The sequence below is a fragment of the Lacerta agilis genome, chromosome 3, assembly GCF_009819535.1.
Source record: "Lacerta agilis isolate rLacAgi1 chromosome 3, rLacAgi1.pri, whole genome shotgun sequence".
NCBI classification, from domain to species: Eukaryota; Metazoa; Chordata; class Lepidosauria; order Squamata; family Lacertidae; genus Lacerta; species Lacerta agilis.
Genome location: NC_046314.1, coordinates 10,627,996 through 10,652,116, shown reverse-complemented (window position 1 = coordinate 10,652,116; position 24,121 = coordinate 10,627,996). Strand labels below are relative to the sequence as shown.

The 24,121-nt window shown below is 44.4% G+C and overlaps 1 protein-coding gene across 3 annotated transcripts in view; it reads left to right on the top strand.

Annotated features, from left to right (window-relative positions):
- The first annotated feature begins 4,076 nt into the window (after nucleotides 1–4,076).
- The window catches only part of FERMT1 (fermitin family member 1), a 35,695-nt gene continuing 15,650 nt past the window's right edge, over nucleotides 4,077–24,121 (top strand). Inside the window, exons 1-9 of one of the 3 annotated variants that reach the window (XM_033142837.1) lie at nucleotides 4,077–4,132; nucleotides 9,064–9,263; nucleotides 10,255–10,488; nucleotides 13,608–13,748; nucleotides 16,235–16,448; nucleotides 16,814–16,916; nucleotides 19,097–19,204; nucleotides 21,588–21,719; nucleotides 23,968–24,017. In XM_033142837.1, coding sequence (XP_032998728.1) covers nucleotides 9,113–9,263; nucleotides 10,255–10,488; nucleotides 13,608–13,748; nucleotides 16,235–16,448; nucleotides 16,814–16,916; nucleotides 19,097–19,204; nucleotides 21,588–21,719; nucleotides 23,968–24,017 — 1,133 coding nt within the window. In that variant the 5' untranslated portion in view covers nucleotides 4,077–4,132; nucleotides 9,064–9,112. Of the gene's footprint in view, nucleotides 4,133–9,063; nucleotides 9,264–10,254; nucleotides 10,489–13,607; nucleotides 13,749–16,234; nucleotides 16,449–16,813; nucleotides 16,917–19,096; nucleotides 19,205–21,587; nucleotides 21,720–23,967; nucleotides 24,018–24,121 lie in introns of those variants that run through there. The other 2 variants (XM_033142839.1, XM_033142838.1) reach the window with 2 other exon arrangements.

The following is a 24,121-nucleotide window of genomic DNA, read 5'->3' as shown; positions in this document are numbered from 1 at the left end:
GTTCTGGTACTTCTGGGTTTGGCGTGAGTGCAACCCGAAGAAACATAACCCGCAGCCTTTGGAACATAACTGTATTGGATTTGTGACCATTATGCTCATTTTTGCCTTCAGTAGCGGTAAAGCTCAGCTGGATGAAATACAATTGCCGCTGGTCTATTTTGGGGAATCCTGCAATGTGTTTATGGTTTTACTCTGCTAACTATACATTGGAATCTGCTCAGGATCGATACTGAGTAGCCTTTAAATGACAGTGCTTGTGGGACTTTGTCTCTCGGGTACCAAAACAGCTTGACCAGTGCTTTATTTTCTCTAGAAAAAGAGGTGCTGGAATTGAACACCTCCCTTGTTCTTACAATGGCAATGGCATCCACCTGAGAGGTGCCCGAAATCCAGTGAGTTCTAGCTGAAAAAAGCCCCGTGCCTGACTACTCTGTACTTCAATTGGGAGGGGGGCATATACTGCTCCATTTCAGGTAGCAAAACATTTTGGACTAGCCCTGTTCTGCCCTGAAATCCTCTCTAACAAATACGTACCGTGAGGGTTGGGATCTTAAACAGAGCAATCCTATCTTCAAGTTGCTTCTGCCTGCCTGCAGTAGGATTGTGCCCTCTCGGACCAATAGAGTTGGGTTGGCACAACGAGCTTGCAATTACATAGCAAGGCCATTAAGTCTAGTGTAGTCTTCAGGCTGCTTATACGCTATTCCTTTAAAGCACACCCAGAACACATTTCTTTCTCTTCTGGGCGCTGTAGTTTAACCCTCACAGAGTTACAATTCCCACCAAACCTTAACAAACTACAGTGCCCAGAATTCTTTGAGGGTGGGAAATGAGCTTTGAATGTGTTTCACAGGTATAAAGTTAAAAGGACCCCTGACCGTTAGGTCCAGTTCCAAACGACTCTGGAGTTGCGGCGCTCATCTCGCTTTACTGGCCGAGGGAGCCGGCATACAGCTTCCGGGTCATGTGGCCAGCATGACTAAGCCACTTCTGGCAAACCAGAGCAGTGCACGGAAACGCCGTTTACCTTCCCTATTTATCTACTTGCACTTGGACGAGCTTTCGAACTGCTAGGTGGGCAGGAGCAGGGACCGAGCAACGGGCGCTCACCCCATCGCGGGGATTCGAACCACCGACCTTCTGTGGTTTAACCCACAGTGCCACCCACGTCCTTAAAAGGTATAGTGTGTCCATAATCTGAGCTATAGGAATCTTCATGTCCAGTGCCCCAAATATTTCCCTGGACTCCCTAACAAACTTCTTCCTCACCCCGCAATCCATGATGTTTTGAAAAATGTTGTCCATTACTGAACAACAACAACAAAGACAACTAGTTTACTCAGCAACCATCCTGATTTGTTTGCCCAAAGCTTACACGGTAGTTACTGTGTCTGGTCTTTAGTGAGCATTTGTTGTGTTTTGTTTACAGGAAAATATATATGACAAGGAGAATTCATCCTACATTCATCCTGAGCTGCTTGCAGGGTGTTTATAGGTCTTCCTATTAATCCTTTGTTCATCCCACATTCTTCACATCCCATCACTTTCCCAGCTGCAAAAATCCCACATTTTTAAAAGTGACCCATTAGCTTTTCTTAATTTCCTTACATTTCTAACTAACTGACTTGTGGCAAGACTCCAGGGGGCTGGGAGAAGAGAGTATATGTAAGTGGATGTGGGTGGCGCTGTGGGTTAAACCACAGAGCCTAGGGCTTGCCGATCAGAAGGCCCGCGGTTCGAATCCCCACAACGGGGTGAGCTCCCGTTGCTCAGTCCCAGCTCCTGCCCACCTAGCAGTTCGAAAGCACGTCAAAGTGCAAGTATATAAATAGGGACCACTCCGGCGGGAAGGTAAATGATGTTTCCGTGCGCTGCTCTGGTTCGCCAGAAGTGGCTTTGTCATGCTGGCCACATGACCCGGAAGCTGTACGCCGGCTCCCTCAGCCAGTAAAGCGAGATGAGCGCCGCAACCCCAGAGTCAGACACGACTGGACCTAATGGTCAGGGGTCCCTTTACCTTTACCTTTAGAGTATATGTAACAGTTGTTATTGTTACTAATATTATTTTTCTCCAGATAAGTGTGTGCTATGTCTGTCAACAGTTGGCTAGCAGCGGGAAAGAGCTAAAGTTCAGCGGTGGAATGATACATTCCTGACATGCAGAGAAGTTCCCAGGCTCAATCCCTGGTATCTCCAGGTACTAGGGGAGCAGGTGGCGCTGTGGTCTAAACCCCTGAGCTTCTTGGGCTTGCCGATCAGAAGGTCGGTGGTTCAAATCCCCATGACAGAGTGAGTTCCTGTTGCTCTGTCCCAGCTCCTGCCAATCTAGCAGTTCGAAAGCATGCTAGTGCAAGTAGATAAATAGATATCACTGCGGCGGGAAGGCAAACAGTGTTTCTGTGCACTCTGGTTTCCATCACGGTGTTCTGTTGCGCCAGAAGCGGTTTAGTCCTGCTGGCCACATGACCCGGAAAGCTGTCTGCAGACAAATGCCGGCTCCCTCGGCCTGAAAGTGAGATGAGCACCACAACCCCAGTCACCTTTGACTGGACTTAACCGTCCTTTACCTTACCTTTACCTTTTCTTTTCTTTTTACCTTATCGCCAGGTACAGCTGGGGGAGAGGCCTGCCTGAATCCCTTGAGGAATGCTGGTAGTTAATGTAGATCATACCGAGCCAGACGGCTCATTTGTTTAGCTCAGGATAAGGAAATCCTATGTATCGCAATAAACCTGCTGGGTTTTTAAGATGCCACAAAACTATTTGTTTTTGTTGCAACAACCAGAACTTTGGAATTTGTACTTATCGCTGTATACATCTGAGCTCCCCATAGACCTATCACTGAAACTCTTTCAATTTTTTTTTAGTTAGAATGTGAATATGAAGTCATTAGCTAAGCATATTGGACCATTGATATCATAAATTAGAAGGGAACCAACTCTTGTCGAAATAGTGTGCCTCTGGTTTGATCAGGATTCATTTAGAACACCAAAAACTTGTGGCAGCACACATTTGGAAAGCATTTGAAATGATAGGTTCTAAGTAATGGTATGTTTATATTTTATGTAGACATTTGTTTTCATCATTGGAACAAGCAGAAATACTTAGTATCCTTATGGGCAATGTCATTTCCTCAGTTTAGAATGTATGGTTTTAGTCTGGTAGGAAACATTTTGAAAGTTCTGAATGTATTGAAATTGCACAGCGGCTCATTGCTATGAATGCAGTAACACAGCTCTTGAACTTGACAGAAGGATGTATTTATTTTCAGTGCTGTTTAGCCAAAAATAAAAACAATACAGAAGAATAACTTTTAAAAATAATTCTGTATGTGTTTGGGACATAGGAGCCAACTCTTAGATGCAGAGCTCCTTTCAGGGCCCCCAATAAAATATTTGAGGGGGCCAGCCCCCCCTGATTTGCATCTTGTGATTGATTATGCAGGGAGGGGCTTACCTCCCCCCCCCCAATATTTTATTCAAGTTTGCACCTCTGCTCTGGGGGGTTTCCCTCTGCTAGTTTGCCATTGTTGAGATGGGAAACTGAGCCAAACGAGTCCTTAGCGCCCGATCCACAGAAGATCTCTTCTTGCGCGCAACACGTGCACATAGGGAAGTGGAGACCACGACGCTTCCACCATGCACATCCTTCCCGGGGAGCAACAAACCTACTCCTTGAACCCAGTGCAGTTTCCTTCGGAGTCAGCGCGCACAGAACTGCAGGAGGCGCATTCTTTGGCTTCGACGACGTTCCTCTTCGCTCCAGCCAGACGCTGGGAAAGAACCGCGCGCGTTTCGCCGAGGCGTCTGCAGGAAGCTCCGCCCGGCGCACTCGCTTGTTGTTACCTGCCTGCCTGCCGGTGCCAGACAGGGAGGAGACTGAGGAATCTCGCGCCCGGGCCAGGAGTGCGTCTTTGCGCACGCGGCTCGACGAGAGCGCAGGTCATCGGCGCATCTGCGCCGGCTCCTCGGGGCCCCGCCGCCTCGGAGGGTGGGGCTGGCGGGGAAGGAGGGAGGCACCTCCTCGCCTGGCGCTGTCGGGACCTGCACCCAGCGGCTCCTCCGGGACTGGGAGACGCGGCGGCAGCAACAGCAGCAGCAGCAGAGACGGCGCCCGGCTTGGGAAGGAGCGAGTGAGTAGCGCGTGGATTTGGGCACCATCAAAGACTTATCGGGTGGGGATCTGGGGAAGCCAGGGTGACCGGGGCTGGTGCCAGCGCGCTCGCGATTTCCCAGGCTGCTTACGGAAGGGAAGCCTGCGATTCGGAGCAGCTCCGTCAGTGGGAACACCTGCGCGGTTGCTCCGGGGCATGGGGAGTGGGGAGCGCGCGGGTTTCTTCCAGAGGGCGGGAAGCGTGCGACTCGGGAGTTGCAGCGGTACGTCTGCTAGTCCTTAGGAAGGCACTAGAGGAGGCCGTGCACACGTATTGCTGTTAAGATTATTATTGAAGCTTTTTCCGTGCTATAGAAAACTTAATGTAAACAAAAAACAAAAGCAGATACAAAAAGTAAAAAATAGAGTATGGAGTCCTTTCTTAAAGATAGTTCTTAACGCTTAGGCCTACCAGCCAAAGAAGTTAGTAGACCCTCCCAACTTTCTCATATATATATGTGTGTGTGTGTGTGTGTGTGTGTGTGTGTATAATTTATTCAATTTATATACCACCTTTATAAAAAGATCCCAGGACGGTGTACAACATTAAGAGCACACAAATACATATATTCCCACAGACATGCAGGTAGGTGCTTGTAAACTGCTGGAAGAGCTTTTTCTTTCCTTTGCAAATTAATAAATCTTCGAAGTAGAACAAATAATATGGATAGCATATCAGAGGATACCTTGGTCATGTTATACTTACACACACACACACACACACACACACTGATATGCTGTCCATATTATTTGTTCTACTTCGAAGATTTATTCATTGGCATGTATATATCTCAGAGCTGGTCTTCAATACGATGTCTTGAGCGAGGACAAAATTTGGTGCCACCACTAAATATTTCCTATTTCACAATAATTCCTTTAGGCACAGTTCCTTTTTTCATATCTTCTCAGTAGGTACTGATATATAGTAGTAGTAGTAGTAGTAGTAGTAGTTGTTGTTGTTATGTGCCTCCTTGGCTCAGCGCCCTGTGCAGGGGAACAACCCACACTGCCCTAAAGCCAGCGCTAGCAATATATATATATAATTGCTTGTACACTGCTTGAAGAGCTTTTTCTTCACCACGGAAGACAGTTCAGAAACTTTAGCTGGTAAAGAATTTGATGGCCAGGTTGCTCATTGGGGTTTGAGCTTATCGCACTGATCCTAGCCTGACTCCACTGGCTGCCAATTAGCTTCCGGGCCCAATTCAAAGTGATGGTTTTGACCTATAAAGCCCTAAATAGCTCAGGACGGCCATATACTTCAAGGACTGCCTTTCTCACATGAACCAGCCAATCTCTGAGGCCCTTCTTTGTGTGTCTCCTCCACAACACAAGAATGGGCCTTTCCTGTGGTGGCTCCCTGCTTGTGGTGACTCACCTGGTGCCTTCATTACATATCTTTAGGTGCCAGGTGAAAATGCTTCTCCTCAACCAGGTGTTCAGCTGATTAACATTCTATAGCTTTTTAAATGTGTTTGTGGGAAGGAAGGTTATAGGTTTGTTCTTGTTTTATTCTGTATTTTTGTGTTCTCAATTTGTATTTTTCTGTTGTCAGCCTCTCTAGGATGTTCAGATGAGGGGTAGTATGCAAATATAATAGATGATGATGATGATGAATGAATGAATGAGTCTTCTAAGCAGATTAAATAATATGTACAGCCATAAATGTAAGGATGATTGCTCTAACAAACATGGTTTCCAGCACCAAAATTTCCTACCACAGGAGCACCTTAAAGGATTTCAGATTTAATGGACTTTCAAGTCTTGAATAAGCTATTGGGAGGGGGAGTGTTAAAGAAAAAAAAACAAGACCTTGAAAACAAGAGACAGCTGGTATATTTATTGAGTTTGATGGATAGCATAGGATTTTCTTTTGTTGTTGCTGGGTCATAGAGTTCAGGAAAACAATAGTTCATAGAAGCTCCTTGGAATTTAATTAGTGGTTCTTCCTGTTTATTGGTGGGGGGGGGGGAGATTCCAAGGATTGCATTGAATGGGATGTGTGTACCTCTCCAGAAAGGGCATCCCCATTGAAAACTATCAAATGCGCTAAAGGATATAATATCATTCAGAAATAATAATAATAATTTATTAAAATTGCATACCGCCCTATACTCACAGGTCTCAGGGCAGTTCACAACATAAAATCACAATATAAAAACACAAAATACGTAATAAAAACAAAAACAACCCAAGAACCCCTCCCCTGCATCACATTTTTAAAGGGCATTGGATGTCAATCAGCCAAAGGCCCGGTTGAAGAGGAATGTTTTTGCCTGGAGCCTAAAGGCATATCATGAAGGCACCAGCCGAACATTCATGGGAATATCTCCAGTTTCTGGGAAACCATCATTATAATGCCTCAGTTGTAACCAAGACCGACAGATTTAGTTGTCGCCTTTATAGATTGAGCAATGAAAGCGAGGGGGTATGACTTTCTATTTTATGCTTTTGTTTATTGTAATTCTGAAAAAAACCCTCCATAAAATAGGAAGTGATTTCTGTGCTTATTATCAGTGCTGTCAAGTATCCCGTTTTCCACAGGATTCTCCCTTATTTCAAGCAGTTTCCAGCTGCTCTCCCTTATTTTTTATTTCCCTTAAATTTCCCGTTTTTAATGGAAGCAGCTCCTCCCCTGCTGGCCAGGGACTGGGTGGGAAGACCTCGCCTACTTGGAGAGAAAAGCCTCAGCCCTCAAAGCAAGCGGGAGCCGTTTCCCGTGCTTACAGGGGGGTGTATTCCTCCCCCTGCATCAGCCCCTATCCATTGCCGCCGAGCCCCTCAGCCGGCCAATAGGGTTAGCTGGTGGGCGGAGCCTGGCTGCCTTTGAGCAGCTGCTGCTTCCTGTCCTGTTTTGATGGGATCAGACAAGAAGACGATGGGGCTCCATCGCGCGGAGCACATGGCTGCCCTCCTCTTTGCTCCGCTCCGCTCCGAGCTCGAGCCCACTTGGAGTTTACATTGCTGCTCTGCCCACTTTTGCTTCTGGCTCCGCCCACCACTGACATGTGACTGTCCCCGGGATAGGTGAGACTGCTGATCCCTTATTTTCAAATCCGAAACTTGACAGCTATGCTTTTTATATATATCGATCCCGCTCCACTAAGGAGCTCACGGCAGCGTACATGGTGCCCTCATTTCATCCTTGCAACGATCCTATGAGGAAAGGTTCACAGATGAGTGTGGCTTTGAACCTGAGTCTCCCTGGTCTTAGCCTGACACGCTCAGCATTGTGTTTAAATTTGGTGCAGCGCAAGCTTTTGTGAACTAAGCTGTGCTTTTCAGAAACAAAGCTCCAGATAAGAAGATATCTATCCTTGGTTCCCTAGAGCAGGGAAGTGGTATCTAAACTGAGATTCAGTTGAATCTTAACTCATACTAAGAGCATCAGTAGTTATTTTGGATGTGGGGTGCCAGAACTCTTTCCAACCAATTGGCAGGACGGATCAATGGAGAAACAATATAGTGTGGGATGTGATACATAAGTAGCAGCCAAATACAACATTCCTTGTTTTCCTACAGTGGACATGCAAGGGGATGTTTGGTCCAGCCAGTCGAAACTTCCTTGTCTTCTGGGCTGGAGCATACTTCCTTTGCATGTGACTAGAGGTGGGTGTAAGCTTACCTGTCCAGGTAACAAAAGGACAAAGCATGCTGCCACACACTCTCTTTTTTACTTCCTCCATTGTTGGAGCAGCTTTTTAACTAGAAATGCTCTGTTGGCTTTCAGCCAACAGAGGATACTGAAATTATCCCCATATGGGATAGATCCACATGTATATACTTTATAAATAAGTCTGCCTTCAGGGATCCAACTGTGAACTGGTGATGTGAGTAAACTTATTTCATTGACTTTAAACAAGATTGCGGTGTGTTTATTCTTTTAAGAGGGACATATGGGAACTTACCAGGAACCCAATAGTGAGAGGCTTATATAAGCCTTCAACCAGCTATCCGCTGTGCGTTTAAAAGGGGAATGTAAACTCTGCTAAGTAAAGGAACTTGTTGAGAAGACAATGGGACCACAACTTCAATTGTAGCATAAACTCAGAGCATCAGAAGAGTGACGGGGCACACTAATCTGGCCTGGCATCCTGTTTTCTGTAGTTGTCAATCAGGAAGCTCTTAGGCGCAACGTGAAGGCACCTGAGAAGCCGCACGTAAAACACACTGTAGAACAATGTATGATTCCTCATCGTGGAACGTTTTTTAAGAGTATGCCCCAATATTGGGGTGGGGTGGGGAAAACCTGTGATATTCACCATATAAGAGGGGAATGCCGGTAGAAACTGTCACCAAGCTGTGACGTATTTCTTATGCATGTGCCCCATGTGAAATTCTAGAGGTCAAATGGCATTGCAAAAGCTTCATTCATCACATCAGCAGTGAACGCGGTGATCTGGCTTTAGTCACCTTGGTCCTAAACCAGGTGAAGTGGCCTTACAGCCAGGTATAATAATAATTAATAATAATAATAATAATTTATTATTTGTACCCCACCCATCTGGCTGAGCTTCCCCAGCCACTCTGGGCGGCTCCCAATCGAGTGTTAAAAACAATACATCATTAAATATTAAAAACTTCCCTAAACAGGGCTGCCTTCAGATGTCTTTCAAAAATAGGATAGCTGCTTATTTCCTTGACCTCTGATAGAAGGGCGTTCCACAGGGCTGGCGCCACTACCGAGAAGGCCCTCTGCCTGGTTCCCTGTAACCTTACTTCTCGCAATGAGGGAACCGCCAGAAGGCCCTCGGCACTGGATCTCAGTGTCCGGGCTGAACGATGGAGGTGGAGATGCTCCTTCAGGTATACAGGACCAAGGCCGTTTAGGGCTTTAAAGGTCAGCACCAACACTGTGCAAGAAAAAATAATACCTCTCTTTCCCCCCCCCCCTCCTTTCTTTCTGAACAGATGTTGACTTTTCTTCCATTCTTGAGCCTCTGGGATTTTCAGTAGCAATATGACTTCGTCGAATGAATATGGTTCTAGTTCCTGGGAGCTCATCGTTGCTATTGATCACCAGTGCGGAGGGGACCAAAAGGAAAGCACCCTCCAAGTATCAGGAGATCTCCACATTGGAGGAGTGATGCTTAAGCTTGTGGAACAAATCAGTGAGTTCAAAGATATATACTTTTCTGTATATTATGCACCAAGGCAAAACATTTTGGTTTATTTCCTTATATGGGCAGTTTCTTCAAGTGTCACTGTCCAATACTCTTCATTGGTGTTCATGTTTTGGGGGGCAGGGTAGGATGTGTCCTATTTAAGCCATTGCAGGATGGACACTATTTGTTAATAAAAGGCTGGATTCCACCAAGTAGTTGCACTAGTGGGAGTTAGTGCAAGAAATCCCATTAGTGTAACAGGGCTCCCGCTCCCCCCAAAATTGGCTGGGGGTGGGGGTCAGGAGAACCCCCAGAATGGTGTGCATGGGAAGAAGAGGGGAGAGTATTTTGTGTGACAAGGAGAAATGTTTGCACTGACAGAATGACTGAGTCCTTCCCAATGCTTTATCTTTTGCTGCATTCTAATTTTGTATTGTAATTTTGTTTTGCTTTTAAATTGTAAGCCACTCTGAGAGAGAGAGAGAGAGAGAGAGAGAGAGAGAGAGAGAGAGAGAGAGAGAACTCTACCGGTATTTGTAGCAAGCGACAAATAAATATAATTCATAGTAATGCTTGGATGACTTGCAGTAGACGGTCAAGAAATTCTGGCTTTCGTTGATTAACAAGAGCAACAACCAAAGGCTCAAATTAGGCTTTCATCTGTTTGTTGGGGCTTTCAAGTTTCATGCCCCACATGGGGTGAAAAGAGGTCACTTGAGGTCATGGTGACATGGGATGGACAGATGGACAGCCGCACCCATCAATCAAACTTGGAGAATTGGGGGAAATAGGGTCCGGCTCACCAGCCTAGGTTCAAAGTAGAGCCAGGTGGATTAGTGTTTACATAAGAAGGCTTATGATGGTACCTGTTCTTTGAACTCAGGGATGGGGAACCCGCAGCCCTAAAAATGTTCTCGGACTACAACTTCCATCATCCCTGACCAATAACCTTTAACAAGTTGTTAATACTTGTGCTTGGCTTTGTTGTTTTTCCCAGGAGTGTCGCAGGACTGGTCAGACTATGCCCTTTGGTGGGAGCAGAAGCAGTGCTGGCTTCTAAAAACTCACTGGACACTGGATAAATATGGGGTGCAGGCAGATGCCAAGCTGTTGTTCACTATTCAGCACAAAATGTTGCGCCTTCGTCTGCCGAGCATGAAAACGGTGAGGCTGAACGTTAGCTTCTCGTCTGTGGTGTTCAAGGTAGTTGGAGACATCTGCAGGACCCTTGGTAAGTGTGGACTCTCCAAGACTCTGGGTACAGTAGTTCTATTTGGTGACCTGAATATGTGTTGCTAACACAATTAGTAATATGGAAAGATGCATTATATAACTAACTTAGCATTACCTGCACTTGAACAAATGGGAAAAGAATACTGTATAAGGAAATGTGGCAAATTGCTCTGATGGAAAACCTTACCTTTCAAGTAAAGGCTCAAAGAAATGTTCCGGAAGCAGATAAATTTTAAGCCGTATGGCATAAATTTATCGAGCATGAAACTTAAGTCTGAGGGCATTCTTCACCCTCCCACAACTCTCAGAAGATTATGGACTATATTTGGCACAGATACGGAAGCACATTGTTGTTGTTGATTTAACATTTGATTGTCCCACACTTGTTCGTTTCATTTGTTATGAATATTGTTCTCTGTGTTTTATTTTTATGTATCTTAAACTTGATGTAAAAGCGTAATAATAATAAAAAGTTATTCTAACAAAGAAAGAAAGAAAGAATAGAAACATTTTCTCTCAAAAAAGAAAGAGGATATAGACTAAACATTAGGGACCTATTATATCCAGAAAAAAATCTCAAATATATACCTTAGTTAATGTGAAGCAGAGATGAATATTAGACACACACTAGGGTTTCTGCCCCTGCTTGCTTTGCTGCCCCACCTACTTGTCAACCCCATTGCCAACTATCCTTCCCCCATACTTACTGTATTTTTTGTTCCATAAGACGCACTTTTTTCCTCCTAAAAAGTAAGGGGAAATATCTGTGCTTCTTATGGAGCGAATGGTAGTCCCTAGAGCCAAATTGCCCAGGGGCCAAAAACAGACTTTTTTTTTTTTACAAAGAGAAAAGGGGGTGTTGAAAGGACCCCGCTCAGCAGCTAATCAGCAAGAGATAGGGAGAGAGATAAGAGTCCCTGGCTCCCTTTCGGCCCCGCCCCCTTGCCCAGGCCTCTATTGTTGAATGTGCTGCAGAGGGAGGTTGTTTGTTTCCCCAGCGACATGTGACTGGCTGATTAGATTATCTGTCTGGAAACTGTAGAAACGGCTCCCTTTCCTTAAGAAGCTGCAGAAATGTGAGTTGAACCCCATAAAAATGGGGCTTTTCCCCCTTTGCAAAAGAAGCTTTGCTTTTCCCCCTTTACAAAAAAGCTGCAAAACTTTGAGCTGATCCTCAAAAAAACAGGGCTTTTCCTTTTGCAAGAAAAGATGCAACACTTTGAACTGATCCTCAAAAAAACAGGGCTTTTAGAGGAGGAAAACCAGAAAAAAAAATTCTTGTTTCCTCCTCTAAAAACGAGGTGCGCCCTATGGTCCGGTGTGCCCTATGGAGCTAAAAATACGGTAATCAACCCCCCTCCCTTTACACTTCAAACCCCTCCCCGTGAGAAACTTTGGATTCGTTTTTACAAAGAAAAATGGAATGCACCATTGCAATAAAATTATTGATCAATCTTTAGAGAGAGATGAGAAGTAGTGGTTCTGAAACCGTCAAAATGGTAGCGATAACACACCATCTTCCTACTGGTACAAATACCACAGAGTTAATGGCGTTTGCATCGACGCGGCAGCTTGAGGTTGTTGCCTCAACCCAATAAGGCTGTTTTAAGGCCATGAATTTTGGAACGACCGCAGTGCATATCGTTCGCATCTCCCGTGGCATGTGAATTAATGTGCACGCTCCCTAGGGATGGAATTTGTCACCCCGAGCCATATTAACAGCTGTGCAATTCACTATCTAAATTCCTAGCGCATGAGTGTAAACCTGTCTTGAGTGTCACAATTACTCTGATGAAAGCCCCAGATATTGCTCAACTGGAATTTTGGCTCTTCAGTCTTCCTAACCACAAATAGCAGTTATGGAGCAGATAAATTAGTTCAGCCTGCAGGAGAATATGTGTGACCAAATTCACAGAATAAGAGCATGGTTTTGCTATAAGACCGTAATTAAAGAAGAAGGAAAAGCAGGAAGCACTTAATACAATTGATTTTGTTTTCAGAACACTGCAGTATTTCTGCTACAATATCAGCAGTTAGTTCTATTGCTTGAGTTAACTGAAGAAATAAAATAGGGTTAATCATACACATCAGACCATGTTTGTTCTACATAGGCAGAGAAAGGTAACCAGAGGTATGAACTGGTCGATCCAGTTGCATGTAGTTCCAAGAGTGGAACTGGTACAACAGGGGTATACTATGTGTATAACAACTGTTCGTTTATGTCACTTAATGCTGCCCTTGCTTACGCAGCATTGGTTACCTAAAAATGGGGGAGTATATTAGGATTTTTGTGTAGCCTCTGCTGCTTCAGCAGGACTATTGTGATTAGTATAAATCACATGAGTGTCTGAGTGTGGGAACGGTAGACTGTCTTATCTCTTCCCCTAAGAGTGTTATTGTAATTTAGTTTCATTTCTGTTGTGTCGCAGTTTGTTACTTGCTCTGCCAGAGCTTGGAGAACACAGACACCGAAATGGATTCTTTATATATAGAATGTAAATAAACGTAGTTTAGATCTACGAATGTTTCCTTCTTCTTGCTGCGTGATGCTAGAAGACTTGTGTGCTCTTCTCATAAGAGAAGGGTCGTAGATAGGCACTCTGTGAGTGAAGGGACATGCCATTCCAGAGGGGCCTCCTGGGAGTCGGTCAGGGGTCTTGGAGTTCGCCGTCTCCGAGAGAGCGTCATTCCCAACAGAGATGCAGCCCTGTAGTTCTCATCCCTGCACCTTGGTCAAGCAAGCAAGGGGAATGTTCCCATACATTGGGAAAAGGAAAGAAAAATAACACACAATATTTCTTGTTTGAATTGCCAGCTCGTAGGTAGTCAGGTTCATTTTTATTTTATTTTTGTTCATTTCCAAGGTTTCCCCCTCCCCTAAAAATAACTTTTATTTATATAGAAAATTTGAGGGAAAGAAACATAGCATTTATGTGCTGCCCTTTGGTATAATAAATTGGTCCAGGGAGGGTTGCAAATGAAATATTGTAAGCATAGGCAAGGCTGCAAGAGCTAAACCAAATTTGTCAAAGCTCAGGAAGCACAAATGAGGGAAGCCTTTTCAGCCTGTTCTCATCAAAGATGTTTCCGTTTTTACCTTCCGAAACTCCGTCCCAGGTATCAGACGGCCAGAAGAACTTTCTCTACTGAGACCATCGGAAGACGCAAAAAAGAAAAAGAGAAAAGAGAAAGATAAAGAACCAGTCATAGAAGATATTTTAAATCTGAACAACTCTCCTGTGAGTTTGGCATTGCCAGGTAAATAACCCAACAGACACTACTGTTTGTTTATTTATTTACTTACTTATTTGGTGCCATCGGTTTGTGTAGTGTTTCACAGAGCAGCAACAATAAAAGAGGTCCCTGTCCTAAGGAGCTTGCGATCTTTAAATTTGTCACAAGCGACACAGGGAAGAGAGGGAAGGAATACGTGTTGAGTTCATAGGAAGGCTTACTTTCGGTAGAGGGTGAGCATTATGGGGGTTGTACCAAAGGCTAAATTAGTTTTTCAAACTTTTTTTTTTAGCTTTTGAAATAATTTTTTATTTGATTTTACAAAAGTAAATTAGTTACAATCCCAAATACATATCCGTAAAATTGATTTTAAAAAAGTAAATTAGTTACAATCCCAAATACATATCCGTAAAATTGATTTTACAAAAGTAAATTAGTTACCATCCCAAGTACATATCCGTAAAATAAATCTCAAGACTCAACCCCCAACCCCTCTATGGGTCCTATTGTCAACATTTCCGACTGCATATTATTTCATAATCTATGTTTTATAACCATCCATATTGTCCATAGTATTTGTGGCATTACAAGTGAGATTAAAATCCTGCTAATGTTTTCATCTGCTTATGGTGGTCTCCTAAATAAATTATAAACTTTCCCCATTCTTTCTTGAATTTCTTGTCTTCTTGGTCTCTTGAGTTTCCCGGTCAGTTTTGCCATCTCAACATAGTCTGACAGTTTAGTTTGCCATTCCTCTCTGGTAGGGACTTTTTCTTCTTTCCATCTCTGGGTGGTTTTTCAAACTTTTTATGGTGAAGAAGGGCAAAACCATTCTTCACCATCTGCATTGTGACGCCCATAAAACTGGTACCCAAGTCCAAAAAGGCATCAATACAATCTGGAGGGAATCAATGGTCTCCACAGTAACAAATCTCGTTAGCTGTGCTGGGTGACAGCAGTGAAGGCCTTGAGCATCTTTCAGTCTGCTGAACAAGGAGAAAATGGAGAGAGAAGTTGGTGGGATAACAATCTGTCTGTGGGAGGTTAACTCTGGAGCCGTGCACAAAATGGCCTCTTGAAATTCTCCCCTCCGTGGGCAGAGAAATTGGAGGAGATACCAAGGCTACATCCACACCTTGTTATTTAAAACACATGGCTTCCCCCAAAGAATTCTGAGAACTGTAGTGTGTTAAGGGTGCTGTGATGTGAGGGGTAAACTACAGCTGTCAGGATTCTTTTGGGGGAAGAGGTGTGGCTATGACCTGTTTCTCCAGGGAGATGGGAAACTCTTCAACAGTTTCCCAGGGGTTGGGGCTCACCATTGGCAGCCTTCGTCACCAAGTTTGGCTTTGTTTATTCTGCTGCTGTTGGCAAAGTGTCCGCCATTTTGAATCCACCCCAGTGCCTCAGGCCTAGCATCTTTCTGGGCTATTGGAAGGGTTGGAAATAGTGGCCACCGAAGGAAGCAAAACACAAAAACCAAGCAAAAAGTGGTAGAAAATAATGGGAGATTATTTTACTTGGGTGGGGGACGAGACAAAGGAAAATCTCAGGAAGTTTATCAGAAAAATGTTTTCTGAGAAATGTTGACTCCGCTCTAGTTTGTTCCTCCCATTTCAGTCTCTCACCAGATCCCCTCAGGATTAGCCTGCTGAAGAAGGGACAGTTGTAGTATGATAGATTGGCTATCAAAGGGAATGAGTTTTCCTTGGTGGAATGGGCTCCTCTTCTCCCCACCAATGTCTTCTGGTTTGTGTCACTGATCTCTTGCCTTAGAAGCCACATATCCTAGAAAGCTATCAAGAGGAGCCAAGTAGGTTCACTGAAGGGACCTGGAAAGAAGGTCTGCTTGAGACACAGTTTGCAGTCTTGGTTAATGAACCACAGTCGCATGGGAGCTGTTGCTCTAACTAGATGAATCGCGAAGTGCCTTTCTCAGGAAAGCAAGGCTCTGCCTGATGCAGATTTGGTCCTTGGGACAACTGGGGTACCGGGCACCTGAAAGTCGCCTGCTCCGACTACCCCAAAACAGCCTTTTTAAAAATGGCATTAAGGCTGCCATTCTGTACCCCTTTACATGAGGGTAAGCCCCATGGAAATAAATAGGTCTTGCTTTTGAGTAGACCTGTAGAGACATGCAGTCAGTAACTGGGAGCACCTAGCTCGTTCCTCGTTCCTTCACCACAGTATGCTCTTAGCCTTAAAAAAAACTTTGGTTTCTTCAATTTCCTGTGTCATGAACAGCTCCCATCAGGGATGGGACAAACCTGCATCCCTCCAGATGTCACTACAACTCCCATGATCCCCAACCATTGGCCATGCTGCTTTGAGCTGATGGGAGTTGGGAGTCCAGCATCACCTGGAGAGAGCGGAATTCTCTATACCTGTTTTATAGATGCCCCATTGCGCCGGAATGTCACTTCTGAGCCAGGATTTAGGAAAAGCCACTTTCCTTGTTTTGATACTGGCTGTGCTGTTGTAGACTGAATTGTTCATCTCCTCTATTTCAGCAAGCCCTGGCTTCTATAGCAAAACCATGACTCCCACCTACGATCCTGTCAGTGGGACACCTGTCTCTTCTGCAGTTGCCTGGTTTGGTGACAGCCCTCTGGCCAAGCAGAGCTGGAACAACCTTGCCTTCAGCCCTTCTAACTGCACACCGGAATCGCTTGCCAAAATGTACCAGCCTCGGACTCTGGTCGACAAAGCAAAGCTGAATTCTGGGTAAGAGATACTCCACTGGGTATCGGGATTAGCCAGTTTGGACAAGCCAAGATGAGTGTGTGTTGTCCTTGCGTGGGCTTATTATTAATATATCTTTATTTATACCTTGCCATTTTTCCTGGCAGGGACTGAAGGCAGCTTACAGTATTATGGGTTGTTGGTTTTTTTACGGGGGGGGGGGGGGGGAGGGAGGCTGAAAATCAGTGATACAGCCAAAAGTTCTTGATTTAAACCGTGGGATCTCCAGGTAGGTCTGGGAGACAACACCTGAAGCCCTGATTGCATGGTTATATATGCTCCCCAGACGCCTTGCAAATTAACAGGTTCCTTCCTGCTCTGTTCCTTTGTGTCCCGTCCTCTTTCAGGTGGTTAGATTCCTCTCGGTCACTTATGGAACAAGGCATCCAGGAGGACGACCAGCTTTTGTTACGCTTCAAGTACTATTCTTTCTTTGATCTGAATGCAAAAGTAAGTAACTCTTTAAGAGCCGCTTCCCTTCACGATCTGCCGTGACTTGGGGCATGTTGGATAAAGAGCAGCCGCGAGGTTCTTAGAAGAAGAAGAGTTTGGATTTGATATCCCGCTTTATCACCACCCGAATTAGTCTCAAAGTGGCTAACATTCTCCTTTCCCTTCCTCCCCCACAACAAACACTCTGTGAGGTGAGTGGGGCTGAGAGACTTCAGAGAAGTGTGACTAGCCCAAGGTCACCCAGCAGCTGCATGTGGAGGAGCGGGGAAGCGAACCCGGTTCACCAGATAACGAGTCTACCGCTCTTAACCACTACACCACACTGGCTCTTACTAGGTTTCCTGTTTGTTCTCTGAGTTTGGGCCATCCGCGGCTCATGTAGCAAATGCATATCTACATAAATATAGAAGAACTAGGGGCTGCCACCCCTCCTCGTGCCACTTGCCAACTCTGCCCGTACACTGGATTCAGCTAACTCATTCCACTAGCGGAAGCCAGTGCATTGACTCCCACTAGCACCCACCCAGGCACCTGCCCCAAATCCGCTCTGGAGAGTTCAGAGAACTGCAGAACATCCTGGAGAGGAGAAGGGAGATGGTTTCCAAACAATTTCCACAGCGCTCCGTTGAATTCCACCATCTATATAATACATTTCTGTCTCCCACAACTATAAATACCAGCATTATAAACATCACAATGCAGTAACTATAACACACTACAAATTTACCATGTAGAAAAACTGCTATTATTATTATTATTATTATTATTATTATTATTATTATTATTATTATTATTATTGTTTGATCATAATTTATTACTTATTGAGAGCCAGTGTGGTGCAGTGGTTAAGAGCGGTAGACTCGTAATCTGGGGAACCGGGTTCGTGTCTCCACTCCTCCACATGCAACTGCTGGGTGACCTTGGGCTAGTCACACTTCTCTGAAGCCTCTCAGCCCCACTCACCTCACAGAGTGTTTGTTGTGGGGGAGGAAGGGAAAGGAGAATGTTAGCCGCTTTGAGACTCCTTCGGGTAGTGAAAAGCAGGATATCAAATCCAAACTCTTCTTCTTCTTATATCCTGACCAAAGCCAAGCTGTGCTTCCACGTACCTTTGGGAAGGATAATGCTTGATTTTTTTTTTCTCCTGTGCAAAGAAAGATGAAAGCAACTCTCAAATGCGCAGTTGGAGGGCTCTCATCAGAGGTGGAGAACCTCGGGTCCGGAACTCAAACACAACACACCATTCGGCTTTAAGAATAAGAATAAAATTTATTATTTATACCGCACCCATCTGGCTGTGTTTCCCCAGCCACTCTGGGTGGCTCCCAACAGAATATTAAAAACACAGGGAGGGAACCACCACAGAGGCCCTCAGAGCTGGACCTCGGTGTCCGGGCTGAACGATGTGGGTGGAGACGCTCCTTCAGGTATACTGGGCTGAGGCCGTTTCGGACTTTAAAGGTCAGCACCAACGCTCTGAATTGTGCTCGGAAACATACTGGGAGCCAACGTAGGTCCCATCAACGTTAATGTTCTACCTATTCATGAATTCAGTTAAAGGTTTCCACTTACCTTTTAACGTTTTCTCTCTCCTGCCAACTATCTCTGTCTGTCTCAGGCTTGCTTCCTATTAGAAGTGCACAGGGTTGAGGCATTGTGTGTTTGTGTGTCGCACTGCTTAGCTGTACATAATGGATTAGGATATGAAAAAAAGGCAACGTGTGGACCAAATAATGTAGGGCAAAGTGTTTCTTTATAATGTCAAATAATATGCAGTGAAGACAGCATTCCGGATAGGTACACTGTTTCGGTGTAATCTTCTTCAGTTCATAACTTAATATACATGCTCCTTGCGTGGAGTAGTGCTCATAGCCATAAGTAGTGGTTACATGTTATGAACTGAAGAAGATTACACCGAAACAGTGCACTTACCCGGAATGCTGTCTTCACTGCATATTATTTGACATTAAAGAAATTTTGCTGCATATTATTTGACATTATAAGGAAACATTTTGCCCTACATTATTTGGTCCACGTGTTGCCTTTTTTCATATCCTGCTTGTAGTTTGCAACGCAGGGGTATCTTTTTTTGTATTTAGCTGTACATAATGACAGGCTCACTCAAAATGTTGGCCGCCTCTGACAACAACATGGCCCTGTTTGTCTTCTCCTGGCAGTACGACGCGGTGCGAATCAACCAGCTCTACGAACAAGCCCGCTGGGCCATTCTGCTGGAAGAGATAGACTGCACGGAGGAAGAAACCTTCATATTTGCTGCGCTGCAGGTACGTACTTGATCCTCAAGTTGACAAACCAGTTTCCCCATCTGCGGCAGGCAAACACCTGCCAGGACACGAACACAATGAACCGAGCTCAGACTGGTTCCCTTTCCTTTTCCTGCTCCAACCCCGCCTCTCTCTGCAGTGATTAACGGGTTGGCTCTTTCAAGCTCCGTTGAGACCCATGTAAATAATTGACTTTAACGGCGGCAACTGCTAAGCTACACTTTGGTAGAACAAATCTAACCACACAAAATGCAAACAGGACCATCCCTTTCAAAGCATTGTTATATGCTTGCCGTTTCCAAGAGACTGGTCATTTCAGGAGGAGTGCCGCAGGTATCAGTTTATTTCAGATGAGAGAAGAGTGTTTCTGTACTTTTTCCCCTTTGCTTTCAAAGGCGCAGGCAGAGTGGAATCAAGCAGGCAGCTGTCCTGCTAGTCCCTGCAACAGATTCCCAGAAAGTGATTTCTGCAGGCTCCGCGTTCATTGTTAAAATGCACAATAAAACTGTCTGCTTGAAATGTTAAAATATTAAGGCCCATGGTCAAAATATGCAATGAAACAGAGCTGGTGTGGCATAGTGGTTAGAGTGATGTCCCAGGACCTGGGAGACGAGGGTTCAATGCCCCATTCGGCCATAGAGCTCACTGGGTGACCTTGGGCCAGTCACTGTCTCTCAGCCTACCTCTCAGGGTTGTTGTGAGGATAAATTGGAAAGGGGACAGAATTGAGTATGCCATCTTCAGCTCCTTAGAGGACAGGTGGGGTATAAATGTACAAAGTTCCCATTAAAACACAGTGATTAAAACGGGAGACTCCGATTAAACAGGAGTCTCCAGTCTCTTGTTGTGCTTGGCTGTTGTTAGTAAGTCTTTCTGGGAGCTGGTCCAAAAATGGGACAAATCTAATGCATACATATTTTTCATTTTTTCATTTCTTTTGTATAACTTATTACATTTTCTGTTTTACATTTTAGAACATTCATTTAGACAACCTTAAAATATCAGTGACTTCCCTTCTTCTCTTTCCATGGTTCACTTTGCATAACATAAATCCCTGCATATTTTATATAAACTAAACCATTCAGTATTCCATTATTACATCCATCAAAACTTATTTGCACTGTTGGATTTATCTTAATGCTGCCCACGTTTTCAAGCGTACACAATTCCCCCCCTCCCATATATTCAATAAACATTTTCCAATCTTCCTTAAACATATGTTCTTCTTGTTCTCTTATTCTATATCAGTGTTGGCAAACCTATGGCACACTCGGAGCCCTCTCTGTGGCCACTGTGTGCCGTCGCCCCAGCAGGGCTGTAGGGGGAGGAGAGGAGGTCTCTGCAGCCAGTCTTTTTCCTACTCGGGAGTAAGCTGCCCTGAGTTCAGCAGGGCTTAACTCCCAGGTCAGTAAGCATATAAAAACAGCAACCTGAGAAGGGGCTGCTGGGTTTATATGTTCGCTGAGCTTTTCTATGGAAGCCAACAGAGAAATTCATTCCGTGAAGGCTGTGATCAAATAGCAGCCGAAGAAAGCCAACTAATAATAATAATAATAATAATAATAATAATTTATACCCCGCCCATCTGGCTGGGTTTATTTATTTATTTATATTTGTATGTGCGAATGCAGACAATCATTATTACCTCATATTAAAAATTGGGAGCGGGTGGCTCTTAGTATAGCCCTCCAGTGTACACTAGTGGCCAAAATTGTGGAACCTTCTGGAAAAAAAAATGTATTTCCGAGCTTTGATGGCTCGTAATACCACTTTGTTTTGGAGTAATACCAGTGTTTTTATTCTGTGGGGACGCATACCCCTAAACATTTTGTGAATTTAGCAGGAGAAGAAATTCACTATATTTATTTTTCCCAATTTGAACTGTATTCATTCCCCCCCCCTAAACATTTTTTTTTTAGAAAAAAAGGCACTGAGTTATACCATAAAATTATCTATCAATGGAAAGATGATTTAATGAAGAATGTAATGCAATAACTTTTATGAAGGATTATTTATTACAACAGCAGTCATAAAGAAGAAATGTGAAACACAGAGAAAAAATGAGATATACAGGTTAAATTGCCGTGTTGGCACTTTGTGATAAGTAAGTGGGTTTGGGGTTGCAGTTTGGGCACTCGGTCTCTAAAAGGTTCGCCATCACTGTTACATCTGCAAGCTGAGCATATTCCATCATCTTAAGTTGGTTGTCCATTTTGGGGCTAACAAAACATTCATTTGCATTCATATGTAATGCATACATTTTATTAAAAGGACAGTTTCATAAGATTTTGTTGCCAGTTCACAACAAATCCCTCCTGGGTGTGAAGCCAACGTACCTCCTCTTGCTCAACTCTCTGTCTTTATCTTCTTATCTTTCCTGTAGTACCACATCAGCAAGTTGACACTGTCATCGGGGTCGCAGGTTTTCACAACCGAAGCAGAAACGGATGAAGTGGAGGCGGCCCTTTCTAACCTTGAAGTCACTCTGGAAGGGGGGAAAGCAGAGAATATTCTGGTATACCATGCACACGCATGCCTGTAGAGGTCAAAGTTGAGAAACTTGGGTGGGCTAGAGAAGGAGGTGGCGCCTGGGACTTGTCGCTAAGCATTTCTCAAGCTACATCCAATAGGGCAGGTGTGGACAACACAGGAAACCCTCCAGAAGTGATAGACTCATAGAGCTGGAAGAGAAACTGAGGACCATCTCTTCCAGCCTCCTGCAATTTAGGGATATGCAGCTGTCCCTTACGGCAGTGGTTTTCAACCCTGGGGTGCCTTGAATGATGGTCATGGGTGCCACAGGCAACACTGGCCTCTGTCCTTCTTTCCTTCCCTCCCTCCTCTGATGCCCTCTCACATCTCTGCCTCCCAAAGGCATGCACAGCTGTTTGTTGCAGCAGCCCTGGCTACAAACTCCCCAGGCGAATGGTGCCTTTGAGGCTGGTCAGAGGGTGCAGGTTGCCAGGAGCTGAGGCAGCCTCAGAGTAAGCAGTCCTCCAGCCCTTGCTGTTGGGAATGGACAGTGTGAGGAGGAAATCCAAGGAGAGGGGAGAGGAGGCCGAGGGAACACACCGCAAGGGAGGTTGTTTGAGAAAGGGTGAGAAGTTGGCAGCTCTGCAGGCAAGGGGTGACGTAACTGGGCTCCTGAGCCCCACAGGGCTGCCGCAGAAAGAATGTACAGGTGAAACTCGAAAAATTAGAATATCATGGGAAAGTCCATTCATGTAAGCAATTGTTTTCATTAGCTACCGGAGTTTAATATATGAGATAGACTCATGACACGCAAAGCGAGATATGTCAAGCCTTTGTTTGTTATAATTGTGATGATTATGGTGTACGGCTGATGAAAACCCCAAAGTTGAAATTGCTAATTTGGGGTTCTCATCAGGTGTACGCCATAATCATCACAATTATAACAAATAAAGGCTTTGACATATCTCGCTTTGAATGTCATGAGTCTATCTCATATATTAGTTTTACCTTATAAGTTGAAACAAAACAAAATAAAAAATTCCTTCCAGTAGCACCTTAGAGACCAACTAAGTTTGTTCTTGGTGTGAGCTTTTGTGGGCATGCACACTTCTTCAGATACCAAACTTAGAGAACAAACTTAGTTGGTCTCTAAGGTGCTACTGGAAGGAATTTTTTATTTTGTTTTGTTTTGACTATGGCAGACCAACACGGCTACCTACCTGTAACTTTTAAGTTGAATTACTGAAAGAAATTAACCTTTCCGCGATATTCTAATTTTTCGGGTTTCACCTGTAGGTGGTCAGGGGAGCCCTGGACTCAAAAATGTTGAAAACCTTTGTCATATGGGGATCAAACCTGCAGCCTTGACTGGATCAGCACCATGCTCTAACCAACTGAGGGATCTGGGTGTTGGACAATGACTCCCATTATCCCTGTCCATCGGTCATGATAGTTGGGGTTGATGGGAGCTGTAGTCCAGCAACATCTTGGGGGTTCCATTTTGGCTATCCCTGCAATATGGGAACACACTCTGGCTCCCCTGCAATCACAGCCCATCTCTCGTATGGTTGCAACTATTCTACTGAAATAAATGTTCTTTCCATGGGGTGGAATTCAGCTTAAGTGCTAAGTGGGGTAATGCACATGGGGAACGAGGTCCACTTGCACAATGGGATTTTTTTCTCCCCTCTCCTCCCCTCACGAGTCCCCTAAACCTGTCCTGGGCTTCCCACCTACCCTCCAGAGCAGATTTAGGGAGCACAGGTGGGGTGCTGGGGAAGTCCTGTTGCACAAGTAGACTTTGTTTTGCATATGCAACAATTCAGTTGAATCTCTCACAGTGCGGAGATTGCTCACCAATTTCTGACTCTGCTGAGATTGTCCTAAAGAGAAACTTTTTCCGTCAACTTGCTATGCCCTGGAGAACATCTTTTGGATAGTCTGCTTCTCCCAAATGTGAAGAAAGCTACTGTATATTCTGGCGTATAAGACTACTTTTTAATCCAGGAAAATCTTCTCAAAAGTCAGGGGTCATCTTATACGCCGGGTGGAGAATCTGCGGTCGAGTATATCTCAAACTATATATTTTAACTGGAAAAGTTGGGGGTCGTCTTATATGCCCAGTCGTCTTATACACCGGAAAATACGGTACCTGTTTGGTGGCATGCTGTTGGGATTCAAGAAATGATGAAAGGGAATTAAAACAAAAACATTATAACCAAGTGCATATATATGATAGTATCAGCAAATTATAAGCGCACTGCACTAAAACAATTTTTGGTTGTCTTTAGGAGGATATCACAGACATACCAAAGCTTGCAGATAACCTCAAACTATTTAGGTAAGCAAAAAAGCATATAAAGTTTTCTTTGTTTTTGTAAATCATAAAATTAAAATATGGACTGTATTGGACACCAGTTAGCATTGAAAGGTTTTCTGGCTATA